At 36.0% G+C, this 22,453-nt stretch overlaps 5 protein-coding genes and 1 long non-coding RNA gene across 7 annotated transcripts; 2 read left to right on the plus strand and 4 right to left on the minus strand.

Annotated features, from left to right (window-relative positions):
- Window positions 1–1,203: 1,203 nt before the first annotated feature.
- Window positions 1,204–2,843, minus strand: LOC104765245 (uncharacterized). Of its 2 annotated transcripts, none has more exons than XR_015590914.1 (6): window positions 2,669–2,843; window positions 2,321–2,465; window positions 2,067–2,174; window positions 1,861–1,894; window positions 1,659–1,721; window positions 1,204–1,503 (listed from the first exon to the last, which is right to left on the minus strand). It is a non-coding gene; the product is annotated as an uncharacterized LOC104765245 (long non-coding RNA). The 2 variants fall into 2 exon arrangements; XR_763854.3 differs by having other exon boundaries at window positions 2,542–2,843.
- A 481-nt stretch (window positions 2,844–3,324) lies between these two features.
- On the minus strand, window positions 3,325–6,843 carry LOC104765246 (pentatricopeptide repeat-containing protein At3g14330). Its single transcript, XM_087501654.1, has 3 exons — window positions 6,688–6,843; window positions 6,050–6,142; window positions 3,325–5,931 (listed from the first exon to the last, which is right to left on the minus strand). The coding sequence occupies exons 1-3, from the start codon at window positions 6,800–6,802 to the stop codon at window positions 3,971–3,973; spliced, it is 2,169 nt and encodes a 722-aa protein (XP_087357780.1). The 5' UTR covers window positions 6,803–6,843; the 3' UTR covers window positions 3,325–3,970.
- A 213-nt stretch (window positions 6,844–7,056) lies between these two features.
- Window positions 7,057–11,830, minus strand: LOC104767510 (protein STRUBBELIG-RECEPTOR FAMILY 7). Its single transcript, XM_087501652.1, has 16 exons — window positions 11,346–11,830; window positions 10,608–10,740; window positions 10,444–10,515; window positions 10,273–10,338; window positions 10,116–10,187; window positions 9,960–10,028; window positions 9,797–9,868; window positions 9,636–9,701; window positions 9,487–9,549; window positions 9,071–9,402; window positions 8,701–8,990; window positions 8,338–8,609; window positions 8,137–8,269; window positions 7,921–8,054; window positions 7,665–7,821; window positions 7,057–7,570 (listed from the first exon to the last, which is right to left on the minus strand). Exons 1-16 carry the CDS (start codon window positions 11,446–11,448, stop codon window positions 7,439–7,441), a joined length of 2,166 nt encoding a protein of 721 aa, XP_087357778.1. The 5' UTR covers window positions 11,449–11,830; the 3' UTR covers window positions 7,057–7,438.
- On the plus strand, window positions 7,145–7,465 carry LOC147920256 (uncharacterized). The gene is given in 4 exon segments (XM_087501653.1): window positions 7,145–7,187; window positions 7,190–7,233; window positions 7,236–7,383; window positions 7,386–7,465. Coding segments are annotated over 4 exon segments (282 nt in total). The 3' UTR covers window positions 7,433–7,465.
- Window positions 11,831–16,405: 4,575 nt separating the features above from the next.
- Window positions 16,406–18,701, plus strand: LOC104765248 (triacylglycerol lipase OBL1-like). The gene is made up of 5 exons (XM_010488931.3): window positions 16,406–16,984; window positions 17,078–17,334; window positions 17,425–17,458; window positions 17,554–18,215; window positions 18,319–18,701. The coding sequence occupies exons 1-5, from the start codon at window positions 16,582–16,584 to the stop codon at window positions 18,577–18,579; spliced, it is 1,617 nt and encodes a 538-aa protein (XP_010487233.1). The 5' UTR covers window positions 16,406–16,581; the 3' UTR covers window positions 18,580–18,701.
- An 848-nt stretch (window positions 18,702–19,549) lies between these two features.
- Window positions 19,550–21,628, minus strand: LOC147920257 (zinc finger BED domain-containing protein RICESLEEPER 3-like). The gene is made up of 2 exons (XM_087500983.1): window positions 20,996–21,628; window positions 19,550–20,947 (listed from the first exon to the last, which is right to left on the minus strand). Exons 1-2 carry the CDS (start codon window positions 21,626–21,628, stop codon window positions 19,550–19,552), a joined length of 2,031 nt encoding a protein of 676 aa, XP_087357109.1.
- Between the last annotated feature and the right edge of the window lie 825 nt (window positions 21,629–22,453).

Consider the following 22,453-nt stretch of genomic DNA (forward strand, 5'->3'; position numbering starts at 1 on the left):
TGTTTTTTCTTCTTGATAAATACTAACCTTATTTAATTTCTTTTTGTTTTCGCAACACTGAAATATTGATTTCGATAACAATTTCTGTATATAGAGTCTGTTCTTCCATTAAATTTTGGAAGATATAGTCGAAGGAGTTAGTTTTCTCATGCATGCAAGTAGAATCAATATGATCTGTATAGTCAGTTTTTTCTTGCATATATGCTGAGTCCTTTTTGGGAGAAACCAATAAGCAATGAGAAACGACTAGTCCTCTAGTAGCAATTAAGAATTGACAAACGATACAATTTTTTTTTTTTTTTATTTTTAAGAGAAATATTTAAGGAAAACAAAAGAGAAAACTAATTTTGTTTCTTTTGAACATTAAAAACGTGGAGACCAGTGGTTTGCATCTCGACAAAACCTATCTTGATCACCGTCAACAAGGTCACAAAGGCAAAAGACACATTTTAGACGGCGTCTTCCAAGTCTTGAGAGTTTAAAAGTACGATGGAGATTTGATGGGAGGATGGAGGGATTAATACTGGCCAATTCAATGATATGGTGACACAGTAACAACATCCTTGTCGCCATAATCATCATCATCATCGTTATCGCTGTCATCGTCATCGTCATCACCATCACCATCACCATTATAATAATAATAATAAAGAAGCAACTCAAGACGAGATACAAAATTCAAACAAAAAACGCGGCAGAGCTGGGAATTCCAGTGGTAAGCACGAGGAAGCTGTAAATTAGTGCAAGACAAAATAGATCGTCGAAAATAGATTCCATCATGATCTTCAAGTCTCTCTTCTAGATTTCAGCAAGAAAAAATAAAACGCACAGATTGATCCTAGAAAAAGCTCTTTACGATCTTCAAGTGTTTAGGCATATATATAATAACGAACGTCACAAAGCTATATTCCAATTTGATTCCAATTAGGATTTTCATAGATACAGTTTGACGTGTACTTGAGTTATAGATATACTAGAATTTCTCCCGTGCATACGCACGACATTGCTTTTTGTAATCAAATAATATATAACTAATTGTTAAGAGTAATATACAATAAAAAAAAATTGGTTGAATATTACCAAATTTCTATGTTGTTAAAAGTAAATGTAATGTTGATTATATTGCAATTATCCATTATAAGCTATAAATTTAAGGTTTATAGCTTGACAAAATTAAAGATATCTTTTAAACGCTTAGATAAATAGTTCGATATATATGTTCATAAAATTAAGAAAACCCCGTCCATAAATCACCAACACAAGCTCTATGTCACTAAGCAACACATACATCGCCCTTTCAATAACAAAACAGTGCATGTTCTACACAGAAATGACTACATGCTTTATATACACAATTGTATTCTATTGCACATGCTTGTTCACTCTTCAGTTTCCTCCTCACTTGCCAATTCCTTCTTCTTAACTTCATTTCCACATGTCTTTATCCTTGTATAAACCATAAGGCTAATCATGGCCATTTTAAAATTTACCAAAGCATAGTATCTGATGAGAATAAATCATAATCATTTAATTAGTATAGTTAAAACAATACATACATAGATTCAAAAAAAACAAATAGGAATAATGTATACAGAGTGGATATATATGTCTTGTTTCAGTATCGATTGAACAAGCTATAGAAAGACATATTGACAAACCTTGGAGAGATGAAAAAATTGTATGCCACTTTGATCATGCTTACAACTTGGACCGTGCATGGGCTGAAAATGAAAATCAATATGCCAAACAAAAGGTAATTTTGGGAACGAACATCAATCAACATTTATATTGTGGAAAAGTTAATAAAAAATGGTTCCAGAGAAAAAGAAATTGGATTGCATTAAGTAAAGGACGACTAACCATTGTTGTTCTCTCTTTTCTTTTTATTATTCTCCTGCGTAAAACAGACAAAGAGAATTAAATTCTTTTTATTTTTCTGCGAAGACTTGAGGAAGGGTTTCATGAAGTAATTAAATCAAATTTTACCCAACAACATAGATCAATTGTTCCTAGAACCTGACAGTGGGAAATTAATAAGAAGAAGTCCATATGTGATGTAGAGGTACCATAAGGATATCATGTCTTGTAAATGGCATAGAAGAAAATTTGAGATTAGGAGACAGTTTGAAACTCCATTGGCGGAAAGCTCATTCTTTCATGTTGGAGACTAACCCCTACAGTTAGATGGTAAACATTAAACAAAAGATGTAAAAACCTCACGATCCATAACTAATTGCTAAATAAAACAATAGGTGAAAGAGTGGGAGGCTGTAATTCGGATCTAAACTTGCAAATCCATAATTCTATATATGAGAATAACCTTGAGAATTACTCCAGCTTTATCTTTTGGATCCAGCTTTATCTTTGGATAATAATTCCATGTCCACGATATTAAAGCTCTCTTCCATTCTTTTGTCAAAGAATTTTAGATGTGAAAGATGGGTATAATCCAGAGAATCTTCCACCTGAATATATAAAAATCATAATTAATATGAGTTGAAGATAAAATCTATGAATGTGAACAAAAGTTTGAACATTCACCTGACTGAGAATTGTAATAGATGAGCAGAAAAAAAAACGATGGAACAGAGAGGATTAGAGGAGAGGATAACAGATATTAGAAACTGAATTGAGATTTAAATAAAAGAGGAATCGGTTGTATAATCACCTTGAACGTGGAGGTGTTAGTGGGCGGAAAAATAGGGATACAAATCGATAAAGCATGAGAAGACATAGAAAAAAAACAAAGAAAATAGTTACATGGTTTACAAATCATTTTTATGTACTTGGACTTTATTAATAGTCCAAACATTTGCAAATATATTCTTTTTTAATTTTCGTTCAGGTTTTCTTAGACGTGTAAACGTTTTTATATTTTTCTTTCTCGTAAATGTTTTTTTGTCCGAAAATAATGGATAAATGGTTTTGTTTTTTCTTTTAATTTTGAAATACTAAATCTGATGTGGCACAATTTTATTTGCTTGGATAAAAGATTATCCACTATGTAACGAAAGAGTCGGCTTGACCTACAGGCTTTGGCCCGTTTTGTCATCTTTACTTCACCTCCATCAGCAAACATGTTCACGTAAGTAAATAAGTAATAATTGTGCAAAAAGGTTTCCATCTTATGAAACAATTTTCACAATTTTAAATTAAGGAAATTATTGAAAATAGAAGGTTTCCTTAATTACTTTTGCAAGAATCGAACAGGCAGGCGGCAGCAATGGGAACAGACTAATTTAGCAATTTCCAAAACCAGTTTTCTTATTTTTCAGAATCGTTTCCATGTTGACGTCAAAAAAAAGAAGAGGAAACTGTTGTATATATCCCAAGATCAAGAGTTCTATAAATCTTTTTCAAGAAATCTAAAAGATCCTTCAAACTTGTTTATACAAGAAAAAAAAAACAAGAAAAAAACCAATGGGTTCCACAAAAACTTTGTGACTTACTTTCTTGTATTTATAATGGTTGTTTTGTTTCGTTGTCCACCCAAAACAATAAAGAACCTTATGTGATTTCACCAACTTCTTGGGTAAGAGTTATAGGTTCCAATGATGCAAACATTCTCTTCCATTTCAGATATGACTCTCCGCCAGTCTGATAATGGTACCAACTTCCAACTGTCAGAGATATCATCCCAAGTTTATATTTGACATCTATGTCTGCCTCCATGTCTAGTTTGCTTCGCAGAAACATACTCTTATCACTCCTACCGTCGCTGGTAAATCCACGGTCATTGTCCATGCCAAACGAGAAAGGTTGTTTTTCTTTAATGTGTCCATTGCTTCCGGTTTCAGAATTCCTACTCTCCAACAATGGCTGAGCACGTTGGTTTCTTGTGGCAGCAAATTCAAGCACTTCGGCGGGCCTTATCAGCTTCCGCTATCAAAAGCCTTACAAAAAGAATGAAATGACCAGTTACAAGCCTTGTCCGTTCTACAACTTCAGTCTTTTAGATTCCTCTACTACCTCACCAGTAATCTTTACATGAGCAAATGCCGGCAACAAAATGGTGGAATCGTTTCGTGTCTCTAAGGACTATGACTCGCCCAGTTACTTGCGATACAATCTTCATCCATGAATGGCAGTCTGCACATACTCTGAGATTCTTGGTAACCCTTATTGGAACCCCTTCACCTGTGTGAATCAGGGAGTAGGTTGTCGCAAGTCTCTCGCTGTGTCCACAAACCCAATTCGCCTTAGTTTCCTCATCAACATCATGAAGCACTACGCTCGTATCAGGAGAATAACCGGATTTACCAATTGCTTCCTGTAGTTCTGTCCATACTTTCTTATACTCATCTGAACTACGAAACTCGTATCCACCTCCAGCAACAAAGATTTGAATCTTATCTTTAACCTGTACCCAACTGCAACCAGCTTCCTTTTTGATCCCTCTTTGTCTCATCATCTCTCGGATCTTATCCACATTGTCCCACATCTTCGCATCAGCATAAATGTTGGAAACCATAACATAATTTCCTGGATTACGAGGTTCAAGAACAAACAACTCCTTGGCTGCAACCTCTCCCACTGAAACATTCCCATGGAGCCTGCAAGAGTTGAGAAGTGATCCCCAAATGGATGCACTTGGCTTAAACGGCATTGTTTCCACTATCTTGACTGCTTCTTCGATTTTACCAGCTCGGCCCAAGATATCAACCAAACAAGCATAATGCTCCAAGGCAGGTGAAACTCCGAATTCTGTTTTCATACGTTCAAACAAACTTAAACCATATTCAGTGAACCCTGTATCGCTACACCCAGATAACAAAGCAACAAACGTAACCCCATCTGGTGCAACACCTGACTCAATCATCCAATCAAACAGATTCATCTCTTCTTCAATATCTCCATTAATTGCATAACAGTTTAACATCGTGTTCCATGAAGTCAAATCCTTAGTTAACAACATACCATCAAAGACTCTCCGAGAATACTCAACCTCGCCACACTTACCATACATATCCATCAACGAATTAAGCAACGGAACATCAGGTTCCTTCTCTTTGGACTTCAGAATCTGTGCATGAATCTCTTTCCCAGTGAGAAGAGCAGCAACACGTGAACAAGCTGGCAAGATTGTAGTCAAAGTCGCCCAACTAAACCCAATCATCTCTTCCTGCATCTTTCTGAACAGATGAAACATCTCATGCACCCGAGCTTTCTTGCTGAGCACCGAGATCAAAGAATTCCAAGTAGCGATATTTCTCTCAGACATTCCATCGAACACCTTGCGTGCATCATCGAATGAGCCACGTTCCATGTAAAGCTTCAAGAGCACATTGTACACAACCTGATCAACCTTCTCCTTCCGTTTCACAATCTGGCCATGGATTCCTTTACCAACCCTAATCTCTTTTAAACCTACGCAAGCTTTCAAAGCAACGGAAATCGAAAAATTCCCAGGTTGGATGAAGCTACACAACATGTCTACATACACAAGCAAAGCATCTCGTGGTGACCCGTTTCTAGAATACCCAATCGCCATAGCCGCCCACACTTTCTCAGTGAGTAGTGTTGAATCGGTGACATCGTCGAATATTTTCCGAGCCAGATCTAACCGGCGACAAACCGAGAATAGGGTTATGAGCTTGCTAAGCAATTTGGGGTTGTGACGGAGACTAGGGTCGTTGAGAATCAAAGAAGAGATTTTGAGGCCATGGTGGAGTGATTTAGCGGAGATGCATGCGTGAAGAAGGTCTGTGTAGGCCTCTGGCGTGGAGGAGAGATTCGACGGTGATGATGATGATTTCTCTATCAAGGTTACAGCTTCGTCGAGTTTGGTTGATTTAGAGAGACCTGAATTGAGTTCTAAGTGCTTTGAGAAGGTTGATTGTCTCAATGGGATTTGTAAGAATTTAGCATGGGTGATGATGATACGTTGAGCCACCAATGGAGTAAGATAAGCTTGTGAATTGGTTATAACATCTGCCAGTTTTTTAAAAAAAAACATTGGAAACACTTTAACCATTGCAATGCACAAAGCTTTGTAACAACATTATCAAAAGAGTAGAATTTGAACCTCTTAACAAAAATATAAACGTACCTAAAGAAGCCATTGAAAATTCATTCAGCTCAGGAGTAAGAGAAGGAGACAATTCGAATTCGAATTCGATGTGCCACAAACCAGAACAATCCTCTGTGTGACCGTGTGTGATCGTAGAGACGAGACAGAGAAGGAAGTTGAAGATGGATAAGCCACTTAATGGGCCTTACAATATTTGGGCTTATTAGTTCATATAAATGCATTCATTATATTGCATTATGGTTTTTTTTTATTTGAGGCCACAAAATAAGATACGAAGAAACAAAAGATTACAAGGCTAGCAGGAAACAAAAAGGACCATATATAAAACATCACCGGTCGGAAGATGATGTATCGTCGCCGTTAGATTTCGATCCTGTTTGAGAGCCATCAACTTTTTTCTCGACCTCTCTTCTTTTGTGTTCTATCTCTTCTTTCCCTTTATTAATCCTCTCCCTAATCTCTTCCTCCTATATGCATTAGAAGAATTTCATAATTACTATGACAGATAACTTTCGTTACAAAAAAAAAAAAAAAAAAAAAACTTTCGTTACAAACAAACAATAAAAATCTTGAAATCTCAACTTAATTAAGTGGCTTATTAGGCCACAGCTGTTTAGTTACATTGTCAAGTGCTTTAGCGTCCGGAAGTTTTGAACCATGAACACCAGCTCGGTTCGAGGCTTTTCCAACCATTGTCCTCACTCCATCGTACCGACAATCACACTTTCCAACGCTTCCCACAGATCTCAACCACTTTCCTATCATCATCATTCTTCTGGTTTTCTCTACTTTCACCTGGTATAGTACAATAGGTCGTGTATGTTATATGGTTTTTATTCACTATACGGGACTGCCAGCAACGTGTTATCAATGTTTCCACGTGTCACTAAAATGTTTCGGGTTTCTAATATTACATACTGTATGTGGATTTTATGTCCGTCGTCGTCTTCAATCCGTTTATGAAACAAGACCGTTTCTGTTTAAGCTTCTTCATTCCAAATTAAGCAGCAGCATACATCGTGAAATATTATTAACAGGAAATTCTTATTCAATCAAAAATAAAAAAATTACAATGGAAAAATACCGTCTTCGATCGGTGACTCACAAAAGGGAATGGTTCTGTTCATCATATTGTCGGAATCTAAAAAAAAAAAGAGCTACAAATTACAAAGATACATGGGAGTGTACAATGCATGAAGCGGTAGTTGTTGTTGTTGTTTGTTATTCTCTCATCAGATTTATGAAACCAAAAAAAAAAAAAAAAAAAAAGGGATTTTGTTTTTGTTGTTGTTTTGTCTGTCTCTCTGTTGTCACTTGTTGTCGTCCGTCTCCGAATCCGAGCAAACATGAAAAGAGGGCCAGTTTTTATGTTTTTTCTGTTTGGGACTCTCTCTCAGGTAAAAGAATTTACATGTAATCATTGGCGCCAGAGCTACCGGACCCGACTCCAACAGTTCTTTTGCTCATGTTAGCTCTCTGCACCAACACAACCAAGGCTTGCACCACTTCAGACATCGGTGGTCTAAACTCTGGCTCCGGCTGTCGCAGATTAAAAACACCATTTACATTTAGATTTTCATTTCTTCAGATCATCACATTTCCATTGATTTTATTATATAAAATGGTTGATTACCTGGACGCAAAGGGCAATAACATCTGCAAATCGGGAGAGGGATTTAACCGGGTAAAGCCCTTTGAGTGCTGGATCAACCATTTTCCCCAATGCATCGATGTCGTGAAGCTGTGGTGTTGCCCATCTCACCAATGACTGCTCTGATCTTGACCTTGTGCTGTCATACACAACAATCCACCAAGACTTACTTCAATTTCAGAACACACGTTTCACTCTTTCTTATTAGGAAGGCGAGGGATATGTATATGTATAGTACCTGTCGAATGGTTTCCTTCCGGTTAAAAGCTCAAGCATCACTACTCCAAAACTGTAGACATCGCTCTTCAAAGAGTATTGGCCTGACATTGAAGTTTCTGGTGCGCTGTATCCTTCATCGTTTTGGTTCAGTAGCTGCACAATATATAATCGAATGTTAAGGAACAAGTTCCACAAAAGCAAATATACTAAGAGTTATAGTCTATAGTCTATATACCTCATTTGCAGTGGGGAGGAAGCTAGCGAGACCTGAGTCTGATAAGTGCGGATTCAGCTCTGAGTCAAGTAATATATTTGCTGATTTGATGTTCTTGTGGACTATAGATGGTGAGCAAACTTCATGCAAGTACCTGCAACAAAACCATGAGACTCTGCTGTACAACGAGCAATAATATGATTGAGATGTCAAAAGGCTTACTCCAATGCACGTGCAGTGCCAAGTGCAATCTTGACACGGGGATTCCATATCAACGGTTTGCTTTCCTCTTCCGCAAGATGTAAAAAGTCATGCAATGAGCCGTTTCTGTGGAACTCATAGACCACCAAATGTTGTCCGTGTTCAGAACAGTAACCATCAAGCTTTGTGACATTTTCGTGATCCAAATGCGCAATTTTCGATACTATTTCGGTAAAATCATCAGCCGTGTCAGTGGGAAGTGCAGAAGAGTCTATCTTCTTCACAGCAAGTACCTATTAGAATCAAAACAACATCTCAGCGGCAGAATATTATGACATTGTGCTGTTACAACTTACAAGTAAAGGATTATGTAAAGTTAAATACCTTTCCATCATCAAATTGAGCTCTGTATACTCTTCCAAATGTCCCTTCACCGAGAAGATTATCTACGCTGAAACTGTTGGTAGCTATTTGAAGATCTGCAACCGTATACGTGTTCACATTTGAAGGAACAACAACAGCAGCTTTCTTTGCAACAATGGGTTTTCTCATTGTTGAATCATCATCATCAAACGACTTATGTCGCTCAGCTGGTGGAGGGCGTAGATTCATCGACAATGAAGTATCCAGTTTCTTTGTCTCAACTAATGGTGGATTCTGTACAGACTTATTCTCTGCAGCCAAATGATTGCAAACTTAGAAAATCATATAATGTAGATACTTTTTGACAAAAGAAAAATTAATTTGTTATTACCTTGATGGAATTCACTTGAAGCTAGTACAATGGGTTGGTTAATGTTACTATCAGTCTTTTCAATGTCTGTGGATGATGATGACCTCTTTGATCTTTTTCTTTTGAACAAGAAGAAAGCTATGACTGCTGCTACAATTATCAATGAAATGACTATTCCTGCTATTCCACCAGCTCCAATCCCTGATTTGTTGGAGTCTTTGCTACTACTACTGGAATCACCATTGGACCGGGTTTCACGGTTACCGGATTTCGGAGTAGGTGATTTACTGATCGGAGGTGTACCTGGAGGTGGTGGAGGTGCAGGCCCAGAAGTGAATAAATTACCATCTTTTCTGTTTCCAAGATCATTCAGGAAAATAATTAGTGAGATTAGGAAAAATGATCCAAGAACAGAAAAAAGTAAACGAAAAACTTACTGCAAGTTAATGCCTTTCAAAGAATCAGGAACCCAGCCTGTGAATCTATTGTTTGCAATATTCCTGAGGAGGAAGCATTCAGAAAACAACATTCAACAGGTGTTTACAAGTTATAAATTCCTAAAAGTGGAAAAGCTTAAGTTACTCACAGATTCTCAAGAGGAAGGGTGGCTAGGATATCGATGGTGCCTGAGAACTGATTGTTCTGAAGATAACTGTGAAGTTCAATAGACACAATGTTAGTATTAACTGGTTCACTTTGCAGTGAGCTTTTTTCAATACATTGAGACCTACTTAAAAGAAGTCTTACATTGATTTTGCACTTGTAAGAAAGCTACAGGAGTTTGGGAGAGACCCTGTGATAGCATTGGAAGAGAGGTCCCTGAAAACATACATTAGAAATGTCAAGACATCTGTTTATCAACTAATCAAGTTTCTTAACTGATTCAACTAATGGAAAAAAACGATCTTACAAGATAGAGAGAGAGGTAAGTTTCGTGAAGTCGATAGCTAGTTGCTTCAACTGGTTGTGAGCAAGATTGCTGGACAAAAAACAAATGGAGAGTATTAGATAACCAAACCAATCTTTCTCCAACAGATGTTTGAAGATAAATAATAGAAGAACTTACAGGTACTTGAGAGGTGCCATCAGAGAAATGGAATATTGAGCAGATCCAGTGAACTGGTTATTAGCAAGATTCCTAGACAAATATCAGAAATTTATCTACTTGCAAACACACAAAGAAACTTGTAATAACATGTAACAGAGAGAATCATCAAATTTACAATCGCTCCAAGTTTGGAGGAAGCTGATACGGCAAATCGCCTCCAAGGTTATTGTTGCTTAGATCACTGCAGGTTTCAGCAAAAAAAAAAAACAATCCATGATTGTAAGCCACACTATCAAATACAAACAAAAGTAAAAACTTTGGTGATATCATGGAAGATGAATCTTACAACTCAGTAACAGAAGTCAATTTATCAAGCGTATATCCAAGTGTTCCAGACAGTCCAAGACTTGGTAACTTTCTGCAAGTAGGTAATGTATTAAAAAGCATTGATACAAGAAACAATAAGTGATATATTCAATTTTTGCAATCTCTTCTATAAAAGTCATATACATTTGAGTAACTCGTGAACCAGAGCAAGTAACGCCTCTCCAGTTTTGGCCACAAGGATCACCTCCTGATGCTGTCCATTGTGATAGCTGTCCTGGAGAATTCATGGAGGTGAACATGATGTTCAACGCAGAAGCTGCACATATTGAGAACCACAAGACCATTAGTGAACTATTCTAAAACATATAGATTGAAATCATAATCATCTTGATGATTTTTTTTTTTTTTTGTCGGTTCCTTGAAGCAGATCCCAAGATTTGATATCATTTGAAGGTTTTATGTAAGTAGATAATATTGAAAGAAGTTTAATTTTCCTGTTTAATTGAAGGAATGCTTTAGACTGAACCCAAACAAACAAAAAACCCCAGAAAAGGGAAGAAGCACACAAGAAAGGAACCAAACAAAAATACAAAAAGTGGGTGGAAAAGGAAAAAAGGTTTCAAGATTTGGGTGTGAGAAAAAAAAAAAAAGGAAGAAACATTTGGTCGAAAACAAAACCTGTTTTGAAGAAAAGAACATATTATGACACAAAGGTTTGAGTTTTGGGATGATTATGAAGGAAATCAAAAGTTGTAGAAGGAACATAAACCCAGAATCATCCATAAAAAAAAAAAAAAAAAAAAAACTAAGTATAAACGATGGATTAAAAAACCTAAAAAGATCGAGACTTTTTTTTGGAAGAAATTAGAAAAAAAAACACAGTGGAAGATTATAAGAAGAAGAAGAAGTATTAAAACTCACTATCTGATGCATCTGTAGCACCAAGGATGAAACTTGGCTCAAACCAAACAATGCAGAGTAAAAGCAGAGCCAAAACCACCACCCGACGATTCTCAGTCATCATCTCCCTCCTCCTCCTCCTCCTCTTTCCCTCTTCTTCTTCTCTCTCTTCTCTCTCTCTCTCTAAAAGCAGATGAGACAGAAGAAAACCCAAATGGCAAAAACCCAAAATCTGGTTTTGTAAATTTTTTCTTCTGAGGAGATTTTTATTATTATTTTAATTAATAGTAGTTTTTTTATATTTTTTTTTTGTCAAACAGTAGTTTTTTTATATTTCAGGATAAATTTTTGGTTAGCTTAGATACTATACTGTTTCAGCCATAAGACGAATTTATCGAGTAAAGCTGGCAAGCACGATTTTGCTATTTTAACTAAGAATCCAAGAACCATAGAAATAGTAGTAGTAGTAGGCTTCGTCGCTTTGCTTTACAAATTTTTTCTTCCATATACAATACTCCTTTTGCATCTTTTAATTACTATTTTTTATTTAATAGTAATATTTTTTTTGTTTTTATAATGAGAGGTAATCCAGAGTTTTATTATCCGATAACAGGATAAGTATAGCGGTTAAGTAGTCCATTCACCGAAAACCATATTACCATTTTAACTAGATAAACTAGGCACGGCTTGGTTCGAAGCATAATTGAAAGATTTTGTGTATTACATTGAACTTATTTTTTTCATTGAGTACTAAATACAACTTTAGTAGTGATAACATATTTGTTAATCATTTTGCAAAATGTATAAAATTTTGCGGTTTCTGATTTTCTCATGTGAATTTGATGGTTTCTTAAGTTATTTTTAGAAAATAGTTCTCATTAATATAGAGCTTTGACGATTAAAAAGAATTGAATAATATACTCAAAAAAATTTCAAGTTTAAGAATTAAGATAGAGTGATTTATAGTTTAAACTTACATAACATATTTTAGTCGCATGAAACTAGTAGTACTAAACTACCGCGACTTTATTACATTTAATACTGTTGGTTTTATTTTTTTTAAGTTTGGCTCTTATTACTATGTTAAATTTTCTTTTAAATTTGTCCATCAAATTTTGTTAAAAACAATTAATCTTGGTTGGTGTATCATGGTTATGCTCTCTGACACATTGTCTTTCTTGGTTTTATGCATTTCTCTCGTTCCCACAAATTAAAAGAAAATAAAATTCAAAATAGATACAAAATTAAATAATAGCTACCTGTAGTTTTCATAAGGCCTACGCGCTTTTAAAGGTTGTATTGTATATTCTTCTTTCTTTTCTGTATTTTAATATATACTTTTTAGCTTATAACTTACATTTTTTCTGTGAATGACAATGTCATACATATACTGAATTAAGTTTTATGACCAAAAAAAAAACGAAGCTTTCATACAGTATAGATTACTTTGAAGATTGGTTATGATTGGGGTCATTCCATCATTGCTTTGAAGAATTATGCTTTGAAGGATTAATTACTTTCCCTTCACATCTAAGTGGAATTAAAAAAAAAAGGAAATTGAGTGAAAAAGTTAATTGTTTTTTACTAAATAAAAAAGTGAGTTTGTTTGTGCAGGAAAAGGTAAGTTGTTTTGTTTGTGAATAAACATGTGGGTAAAATATGAGTAAGTGACAAACACTAATGTCGCAATTATGGGTATTTAAGGTAGTAATTAATAAAACCATCTTAAAGAAACTCACGAGATTCCTGTAGCGCAAATATGACCTTTTCTATTAAGGAGACAGATATAATTGCAAGTAATTTGATTATTCGTATATAAGAAAATTTAACTTTGCAAAAAAATTATGATACATCCTTTAAGCGATTTTTTTTATATGCCAATCATTTCGTTAACTTACAAATTATTGTCAAACAAAAAGTTACATCATCGCTAATCAATCATTTAGTTTAGATTATCCCAATTTCAATGAACTATCAGTTTGGTTAAAACGTGTTAATCGGTCATTGTACGTGGTTCACCTCTAATCTCCCTTAGTGTCTTCGTTGAATATTTCTTCGTGTTCGTTCGCTTTCTTATCAATTTAATTATTTAACTTGCCCTCTTCGTATTTGACCGGCGAAAAATATACGTGTTTGGATACTAGTTTTTTAACGCACCGACGAGACCAACAAAAATATGAAACGGCCTTTTTAATTAAGCATTTTGGAATTATACTAGTGTTTTGCCCAAAATATATATATATATATATATATACTTATATAGTAGTGCATGTTTTTTATATACTAATTTATTGCCGACTTATGTACCTATATTTTCATATAATTCATTTATCATAGTAAATGGTGTATTAAATTTAGACAATACTACTTTTAGTTAGAAATCCATTAAGTTGTATACCATTTACTACAAATCCTGGAAGACTTTGTTTGTAGATGCCCACATAATACTAATAATTAAAAATTAAAATATCGTTAAACTGCTTAATAGTATTATGTTAGAATTTAGGTAGATGAATAGATCAATCGAGACTTGAAGCCAAGCGTGTGCCAGCAAGTAAGGGGTGACACAGACGGTATAAATTATATAAGGAAAGATATGATGTATCTCTCTAGCATATTTTAATTCCTTTTCAAAGATTTATCAGTTAAAAATTAACAACTAAATATTTTTAAGATACATTTTAAGAAGAGAAAGAAACGAAACACAAACAAGTTAGCTAGCTAGCTTCGATGAAACATGACGTTTATCTACTGACAAAAATAATCTCATCAGCCTTATATCTTTATCGATTTTGCCTGTCTCACTGTTAGTAATCTTGAGCTCATTATAAGCTCTAATTTTGTTTGGTTATTTTTGGACACTTGGCTGTATCATGGAGTAGGTATTAGGTACGTTCTGATGACATTACACAAATGAATACGGAGTTCTTAAAATGAAGTCTTCTTTAAAGAAAAAACAAAAGAACAACACAATTTGTTTTCTCTTTAAAAAAAAAAAAAAAAAAAAAAAAAAATCTTCCTGAAAAACAAAATAAGCGAATTCGCACTCAACGGTGTCGTTTAATTCCTGAATAGGCGACTAGGCCTAACGTGTCGCCGTTTATATTGTTGCCGACAAAATACGCGGTAGTTTGATTTTCAATTGCATACAAAAGCTAGGCGACCTAATTACGTTATTTTGGTAGGTCCGTCCAAGAGAAGAACTCTTTGCTCGCATAATAAAATGGTCGGTGTGTGACTGTTAGTGTGTTTTGTAATCGATGGTGTATCAATTGTCTACCCACGAAAATGTAAAGGAACATGTCAATTAATATATTGATCAGCCCACTAGAAACCCTTTATATAGTAGACTATAGATCCTATCATTTATTTGTAAGTTAGTATCGTTCAGTTCACTTACTTGGTCGTTAGTACTACTATTCATACGTATTTTATGCTCTTTATCGGTTTATTCCTTCGGAGTCTAGGGACTCCGTATTGTATATGGTTTTCATGCTATATACGGACCGAATAACATATTTTTATCTTATAATTTTAAATAAATAAAGTACTGAAAGTTATTCCAACACTAGTTTCTAGGAATATCAAATAAGCCACTTGTTAACAAGTAGTCCACCTAAATTCCCGTTGAAAGACAAACATAGAAAATAGTACATATTTTTATTTTAAATATAGCATTTGTTTTTCTCGATACTGAAATAGAAAAGCGAAAATTATTCTGCTATTTGAATAATAAAAATGAAAAGCTAACTTAAATGGTGCATTTTGTTTTGTTTATTTATATATACTCGCCTGAGAAAAAGAGAAACACATAAGGAAAAAAAATGCTTTGCTTGTTGGAGAGTTGTTACTTTCTTTCGGGAAGGCTTAGGAGTGACGAGTGAGAACTGAGAGCTAGAAGACAGAACTGACGTGCTACGTACGTGGGTATCAAGATAAGAAGTTTATATATTTGTTCCAAAAAAGCTACAAGCCTTGAATAAAAATGATAGAACCGGGGACTTTCTTAATCTATCTACAACGAGAGGGTTGCTTTTAACCGACCGGTCCTTCGTCCCTTACACATTCTAGTAAAAAATGATTATGTATGTAATCTTAATCTTAGCTTAGAAAGAGACGGCGAGGGAGCCAATGAAACACTTGTTAAAATATGAGCAAGACGGAATGCGAAAGAAATGACACGTGAACTCTCCGTCAGATGTGATGGTTTATTGGGCCGTTGGAGACAACGGCTCACTTTCAGAACACGTTAAAACACGTAGGCACGCGGACTTGTTGGGCCACTGTAATGAAAGGCCCACATTCTGAACATCAACACACACGTGCCAACGTTTATCTTAAATTTGTTCATTTTGTCCAATTTTTATTTTTCTTTTTCTTGCATTGGTCCTTTACAGAACACAGTTTTTACTTTCTATCGATTAAAAATTGACCCGAAAAAAAAAAGATGGATGAAAAAAAACAATCAGGGTTATATATTTTCAGATTCTTTAATTTCCACAAAACCAATAATTGTTTATCTAATAATTGAACTTTATATTTAACGTGAAGAAAGTAAATTGTAGTTATTTTGACAAAAAAAAAAAGTAAATTGTAGTTATATAATCCATGACGGGATTTTCTATAGTTTGTGTTTGGAAGAAAGATTCCAACGCTAAAACAACATATGTAAAGCGAACGTATTTAAACATTATTATAAAATAAAATTGGCTTAAATTGATAAATTTGCCTTCTAATCCATATAGTATAGAGTAGTAAATAGGACTGACTACAAAAGAAATTAATCAATTTTTGATTAAATATGATAGAAGACTTTAGAAAAATGGTTTTTTTACTATATAAGATTCTAATATCTACCTTATCAACCATACTGATTAGTCAACAAGTTTCATAAAGAAAGACTTATAAAAGCACATTAAAATGTGAGATTTATCACGCATGCACATTTTATCAACGACAATGTTCCTTACTATACACTCAATTAGAAAATGGGTGGTGAGTAAGTTTCTGAATCAATATTATTGACAAAAAAAAAATGAATTTCAAAATAAGTTACAAGCTACAAAGTATATAATAAAATCAGAATTTGATGTTTTTATAAAAAAGAAATCAGAATCTCTAGTCCCAAAAAAAGAAAATGACGAAAACATTTAACCTAGGTCCTAGATAAAGCAACTTCTCCCTCCCCTCTGCAACAAATTCAATTCTAAATACAAAACAGAGAAAAAGAGAGAGAGAGAGAGAGATCACTATATGCATGCGTATACAATACTATAAGCTAGCCTCCATTGAAAACAAAAACAGAGGGGACATGCACAAAGACAACGAATCGGGCTCGAATCCGGTTCACGGGTCGAACTACTTGATTGTTCGACCACACCGAGGTGGGTTCAGAGACTTGTTCCGGTACGGTGTCAGGGACGACGAAACGAGCAAAGAAAAGTTCTTGGAGCGGCCTGAAAACGGAGGATGGAGCACTATGACGATTGATGAGGAAGCAGAGGATCACCGTTTGGTAATCGTTGTTTCGATCCTCGTTCGTAAGATCATCAGACTTCTCCGAACGCCGATGGAATACACAGGTTTCGTCATTGACTTCTTCCTCAATCTCTTATCTGCAAATGGTGGATTCTTCGGTTTGCTTCTCAGGTTGATTCAAGGTAAGTTAATAATAATAAAGTTCGAAACTTTAAAATCATATTGTTATGAGTTTGGATGGTTTAGTAATAATGTTAATTAAATTGGTGTTATAGCTAAAGTTGTGATACCAAAGAGAGGCTCTGTGACATTTGTGAGTACGATTGGACAACTTGATGGGAGAATTGGTCTATATAAGGAATGGAATTTCGTCGAACACTTGGAGGGCATTGACTCGGTCAATTCAGGTTCTTCTGGAAATGCTAAAATCGAATTGGGAAGTCGTGGGCTTATGGATTTGTGTGTGATGGCGTCTAAGCTTGCGTATGAGAACTCCAAGGTTGTTGAAAACGTCGTTGATCTTAATTGGAAGGTAAGTTATTATCAAGTACATAAACTTTATCATGAGAGGAAAAAAAAGTTTCCAACTTTATATAAAGTTTTCATCTTTTAATGCCTGCAGATGAATCTGGTGGAGTTCTTGGATTGTTGGAATGGTGAGAAGATGAGCTTTAGCGTTTTAGCATTGCTTAATCAGACAGTTTTAGTTTTATACACATGCATGTGTGTGTGTTTTTGTATATGTTTGCAGATTATCAGAAGCAGATGTCTACACAAGTTTTTATATTTACGGATAAGGAGAAAGATGCAAACTTGATAGTAATCAGCTTCAGAGGCACTGAGCCATTTGATGCAGATGATTGGGGAACTGATTTCGACTATTCTTGGTATGAAATCCCCAATGTGGGAAAGCTTCACATGGGTTTCCTTGAAGCAATGGGTTTAGGCAACAGAGACGACACTCCCACTTTCTATTACCATCTCTTCAAGCAAACCTTCTCTGAGGAAGAGAATAATAAAAATAATCTCCTAGATATGGTAGAGAGAAGCGCCTATTACGCTGTCAGAATCATTCTGAAACGTTTGCTTTCGGAACACGAAAACGCTCAATTTGTAGTCACGGGTCACAGCTTAGGAGGTGCTTTAGCTATACTGTTTCCCACGTTGCTTGTGTTGAAAGAGGAAACAGAGATAATGAATAGGCTGCTTGGAGTTTACACGTTTGGACAACCGAGAATAGGGAACAGAGAGGTTGGTTTATTCATGAAAGCTAAACTGAACCAACCTGTTGACCGATACTTTCGAGTTGTTTACTGCAACGATCTTGTTCCAAGATTGCCTTACGACGACAAAACTTTCCTCTACAAGCATTTTGGACTCTGTATTTACTACGACAGCTTCTATAACGAGACGGTAATGTTATCATTACTTGTGACTTGATAAAGTTAAGGAGTTCAAATTTAAAAATGGTGAAACTGGCTTTTGACTAATGATGGTTTTGTTGTATATATGACAGAAAGCAGAGGATGAACCGGATCCAAACCCTTACGGTTTCCGTTACGAGATTTTTGGTCATGTAATCGCGGTTTGGGAGTTGGTTCGAGGCTTGACGATGGGGTATACTCATGGAACGGATTACAAAGAAGGATGGTTTAGGATCTTGTTTAGGCTTATGGGACTGTTGGTTCCTGGTCTCTCGGACCATTGCCCGACTGATTACGTGAACTCGGTTAGGCTTGGATCAGATAATAATGCCCTTCAGATGTCCCCTCTTTGAGGAGTGCTCTTTTTGTTTGAACCGGAACTAGGTAGGTTCTTGTAATAAATCTTAACTGAACCGGAACCCGGTTAAGATGTTGGTTCGCATAATATAATAAGATGAGTTTAGTTTGAGTTTGAGCTAGGCCTGTGAATTCGGTTTTTTCGGATAATTCGGGTCTGTTTTTTCGGGTATCGGTTTATTCGGAATCTAAAAACTCTACCGAATCTAACCGACTAATAGATCGGATCGGTTCGGTTCGGACACGGTTATTTCGGTTCGGATGTATGGTTATTTCGGCATTAGTGAGACTTGTCAACACACCAACATCAATGAGCAAATACAACACAACAACATCTAAATAGAATATGATTCATGACATTTAACTTCTTCTTAAAATAGGATACAAGTCATGCTTACAAAAAACATCAAGTACAAGTGTACATCAGTCAATCCTACTTCTCTTATACATAAAGAGACTATGGGAGACAATTTACAAAAATACACACTTACAAAAGTCTCCATGAAGGTCTAATACGAAAGACACAAAGATATTAGGAGACAATTGTTCAAAAAATAAGTCACTTGCCAATAGAGAGAAAGATAATTGACAATATACCAATGATCCTTTCCTCTCACCTTAGGCATTTGGTATATTGTCATTCTCTACTTACTCCATTCCAAAAAATAGTTAATTGTTATGAGTTTTTTTTTATGCAAAAAATGTAGAGAAAGAGAGACAACCTTTTAAGATCATTATTTGGTTCTAGTCTCCTTTGTTCTTCTCTAGATCACGGATCCGCAATTGGATGAGTCGCATTTTGTGTAGCTGCACAAGGAAAATAATGCTAAATTAGTCATTATTCCAAAATAAAAGTAATGAAAAAGGTAAGAATTATGAGAAATGGGTTACCTAAGGACTCATGAAACTGCAATTCTTCAAACATCTGAACTAAGCTTGCTAATTTCTCAGCTTGAATGGTATTTCTCAGCCATTGGTGGGTGCAAACCAACGATACGGGTCCAATATCCGACCACTTGTGCTAAATGCGGATTCAGAAGCAACCGAAGACACTTGAACAGCAAAGATATCTCTAGCTAGCTCAGATAAGACTGGGAATTTAGAACTGTTTCGCCCCCACCAAGATAGAACATCAAAGTCCAATCCCAAAGCAGTTGGAGTCCTTGGCACCGGTTTCTCCAACAAGTAAATGTCTAGCTCACTGCTACATTCTTCATTTGTGCATTCAGCCACCATCTCAGAGTACAACGTATCCATCCTCTCATAACCATCCTCATCCGACAAATCAAATAAATCACTTGCTGATACTCCAGGATCAGGTATAACTCCAGCAGTAGTTAGTACAACTTGTTCACTTACGCTCAACTTCATCACATATTCTGCATACATCTTCTTCATCACACCCTTAATTGATGATCTTAGATGAGCACTTTCGACATTGTCTTTTCCATAAAGCTTGTCGAAGCAAAGACCAGCAAACTGCATCTTGTTCGTGGGATCAAACACACTTGCGATGATGACAAGCGGATTCATGTTTAAGAGACCATCCCAATATTTTTCAAACTTACTCCTCATCATCATCGCCTCTGTCTTTAGTAGCACATCACCGTTGGTGCTTAGATTGATAAGATTCCTCTCAATCGTCACAATCTCATTATAACAAACAGTAGAGGTCACTGATTTGCTAGCTGAGAATGACAAAGTGCAGTTGAAAAAGATCTTCAAGAACTTAACTATCTGCACTTGATCCCAATCAGCAAAAGTAGGAGGACCAACACGCTTCTGCCCATTCTGTTCAGCTTCATCACCATTCTCCTCACGATTCTCTTCAGTCTCCATGAAGTAGTCGTTATACAACTTGTCTTCGGCCAACATTTTCTCAAATGCAACCCGGAACTTGATTGCGGCTGTCAGCATTAGATAGGTCGAATTCCACCTAGTAGCAACATCGAGACACAAACTACCTCTACCTATGTTCCCTGTGTCAACCCTCAACAGAAACGACTTCAACCGATCACCTGATGATCTCACATACTTTATCGCATTTCTGATGGACACTATACTCCTTTTTGGTTTGGATAAACCATCCCTCACTTTCAAGTTGAGGACATGCGCACAACACCACATATGAAGGTACTCACCATTACTAACTAAAGCATCAGGTCCTCTCATGATCAAAGAATCAGTGAATACCCTTAGAGCCTTGTCATTCCCCTTAGCGTTATCCACTGTTACTATGAATACCTTCTCAATTCCCCATTCTTCAAGACAGGCTACCAAGTGCTCAGCAATTGTATCACCTTTGTGATCTGTCACTGGCTTGAAACTAATGATCCTCTTCTGCAACTTCCAATCTCTGTCAATCTAGTGAGTTGTTACCACCATGTAGCTACAACAAGTCGTGGGAGCTACCCATATATCGGTTGTCATAGAAACTCTTTGCTTCTCCTTACCAAACAGCTCCTTCAAAGCTCCTTTCTCTCTCAGAAACATACTGTATATATCGGATGTGGTTGTCTTCCTGCAGTGAACCGTATACATGGGAAGCATGTTGCTGCATAATCTTCTAAAACCCTCGGACTCCACAAATGCAAACAACAGCTCATTAAGAACAATCATCTCATTCACAGACCTTCTGAACAAAGCTTGATCATACTTGATTGCAGTCATTACACCACTGCTATCACCAACCAACACACTCTGACTACCACTCTCTAGATGCATCTTGTACAACTTACACCTATTAATGTGATTCTTCATAGCACTTGTTCCATGAATCACTATGTCACATCCTAACTCTTGACCACAATACCGACAGTTGGCGATTGCCAGATCATGTGCTTGCTGAACAAAATGCTCCCAAACTGGAGATCTATGAGCTGGCTTTCTCCTCGGTTGAGACGGTAGAGGAGAAGTTGTGGGCTGAGTATAAGTTGTAGGCTGAGTTCGTCTTCTCTTCCCACCAACTGAAGAAGCTGTCGGACCATCATCAATCTCTTCTTCTAGGACCGGGTCAAAGTTCTCTTCTCCAGAATCATGAGACATCTGTTAAGTAACAACAAATGAAAAAGATCAGTACAAACAAAAACTATGAGGACCATAAAAGAAAAAGAATCAAACCAGGAACAACACTATCATTAGTCGTAACAAGTAACAACCCTAGATCTATACATCAAATCATGTCGCATTTGTTAACTAACATATCAGAAAAATATCAATCTAAAGTCTGCTAACACTATCAATAAAAGCAAAAAATAGGAGAACCATCATAACTATCGGACATCAAAGGCAAAGAATCAAACCAAGAACAACATTATCATAAGTCCTAACAAGTAACATTCCTAGAGCTATACAATGAATCAAAGACGGACAACAATAAAAATCTACTACACGATGCTTTAGAACAGTAGACGAAAGATTACAAGTCGTTTAAGGCTTTAACCGACAAAAATTTAGCCAGTTTTGAGTTTGTTTAAACGACCACAACTTAAAAAGGATTAAGACAGAAGAACTTACACTGAAGATTAAACACAAGGTTGATCGGGACAAGAAAACACAAGATCGGATCAAAAATTCGAAGATCTCTCTATCGCCGCTAAGAGGAAGAGTTTAGATAGATTAGGTTTAGATTAGGAACTAATGAAATAAACAGGTGTATTAGCTTATATATCTAGGGTTAAATTTCGGCGTCGGTTTTGTTTCTCCGAACCGAACCGATGACAAAACCGAAATTGTTTGAAAACCATTTCGATCGGAACTCGAAAACGAATATAACCGAACTGAATTGTCCGAATCTCGGTTCGATTCAGTTCAGACAATTCGGATCGGATCGGATTCCCATGCCTAGTTTGAGCCAATAAAAGAACCAAA

The sequence above is a fragment of the Camelina sativa genome, chromosome 19 (genome assembly GCF_030686135.1).
Source record: "Camelina sativa cultivar CO46 ecotype springtype chromosome 19, ASM3068613v1".
NCBI classification, from domain to species: domain Eukaryota; kingdom Viridiplantae; phylum Streptophyta; class Magnoliopsida; order Brassicales; family Brassicaceae; genus Camelina; species Camelina sativa.

What these genes read in the sequence shown, in the direction of transcription:
- LOC104767510 (XM_087501652.1), bottom strand. Translation starts at nt 11,448, where the DNA reads ATGATGACTGAGAATCGTCGGGTGGTGGTTTTGGCTCTGCTTTTACTC. An exon ending in TTGAAAGGCATTAACTTGCA is followed by an intron (nt 9,403 to 9,486) that starts GTAAGTTTTTCG and finishes TCTTGGAAACAG; the next exon opens with AAAAGATGGTAATTTATTCA. An exon ending in TTATTGCCCTTTGCGTCCAG is followed by an intron (nt 7,571 to 7,664) that starts GTAATCAACCAT and finishes AATCTGCGACAG; the next exon opens with CCGGAGCCAGAGTTTAGACC.
- LOC147920257 (XM_087500983.1), bottom strand. Translation starts at nt 21,628, where the DNA reads ATGTCTCATGATTCTGGAGAAGAGAACTTTGACCCGGTCCTAGAAGAA. An exon ending in CTATGACAACCGATATATGG is followed by an intron (nt 20,948 to 20,995) that starts GTAGCTCCCACG and finishes ACAACTCACTAG; the next exon opens with ATTGACAGAGATTGGAAGTT.
- LOC104765246 (XM_087501654.1), bottom strand. Translation starts at nt 6,802, where the DNA reads ATGATGATGATAGGAAAGTGGTTGAGATCTGTGGGAAGCGTTGGAAAG. An exon ending in GAACCGAGCTGGTGTTCATG is followed by an intron (nt 6,143 to 6,687) that starts GTTCAAAACTTC and finishes ACGGTCACACAG; the next exon opens with AGGATTGTTCTGGTTTGTGG. An exon ending in ATTTTCAATGGCTTCTTTAG is followed by an intron (nt 5,932 to 6,049) that starts GTACGTTTATAT and finishes AAAAACTGGCAG; the next exon opens with ATGTTATAACCAATTCACAA.
- LOC104765248 (XM_010488931.3), top strand. Translation starts at nt 16,582, where the DNA reads ATGCGTATACAATACTATAAGCTAGCCTCCATTGAAAACAAAAACAGA. An exon ending in GCTTCTCAGGTTGATTCAAG is followed by an intron (nt 16,985 to 17,077) that starts GTAAGTTAATAA and finishes TTGGTGTTATAG; the next exon opens with CTAAAGTTGTGATACCAAAG. An exon ending in GTTCTTGGATTGTTGGAATG is followed by an intron (nt 17,459 to 17,553) that starts GTGAGAAGATGA and finishes ATATGTTTGCAG; the next exon opens with ATTATCAGAAGCAGATGTCT.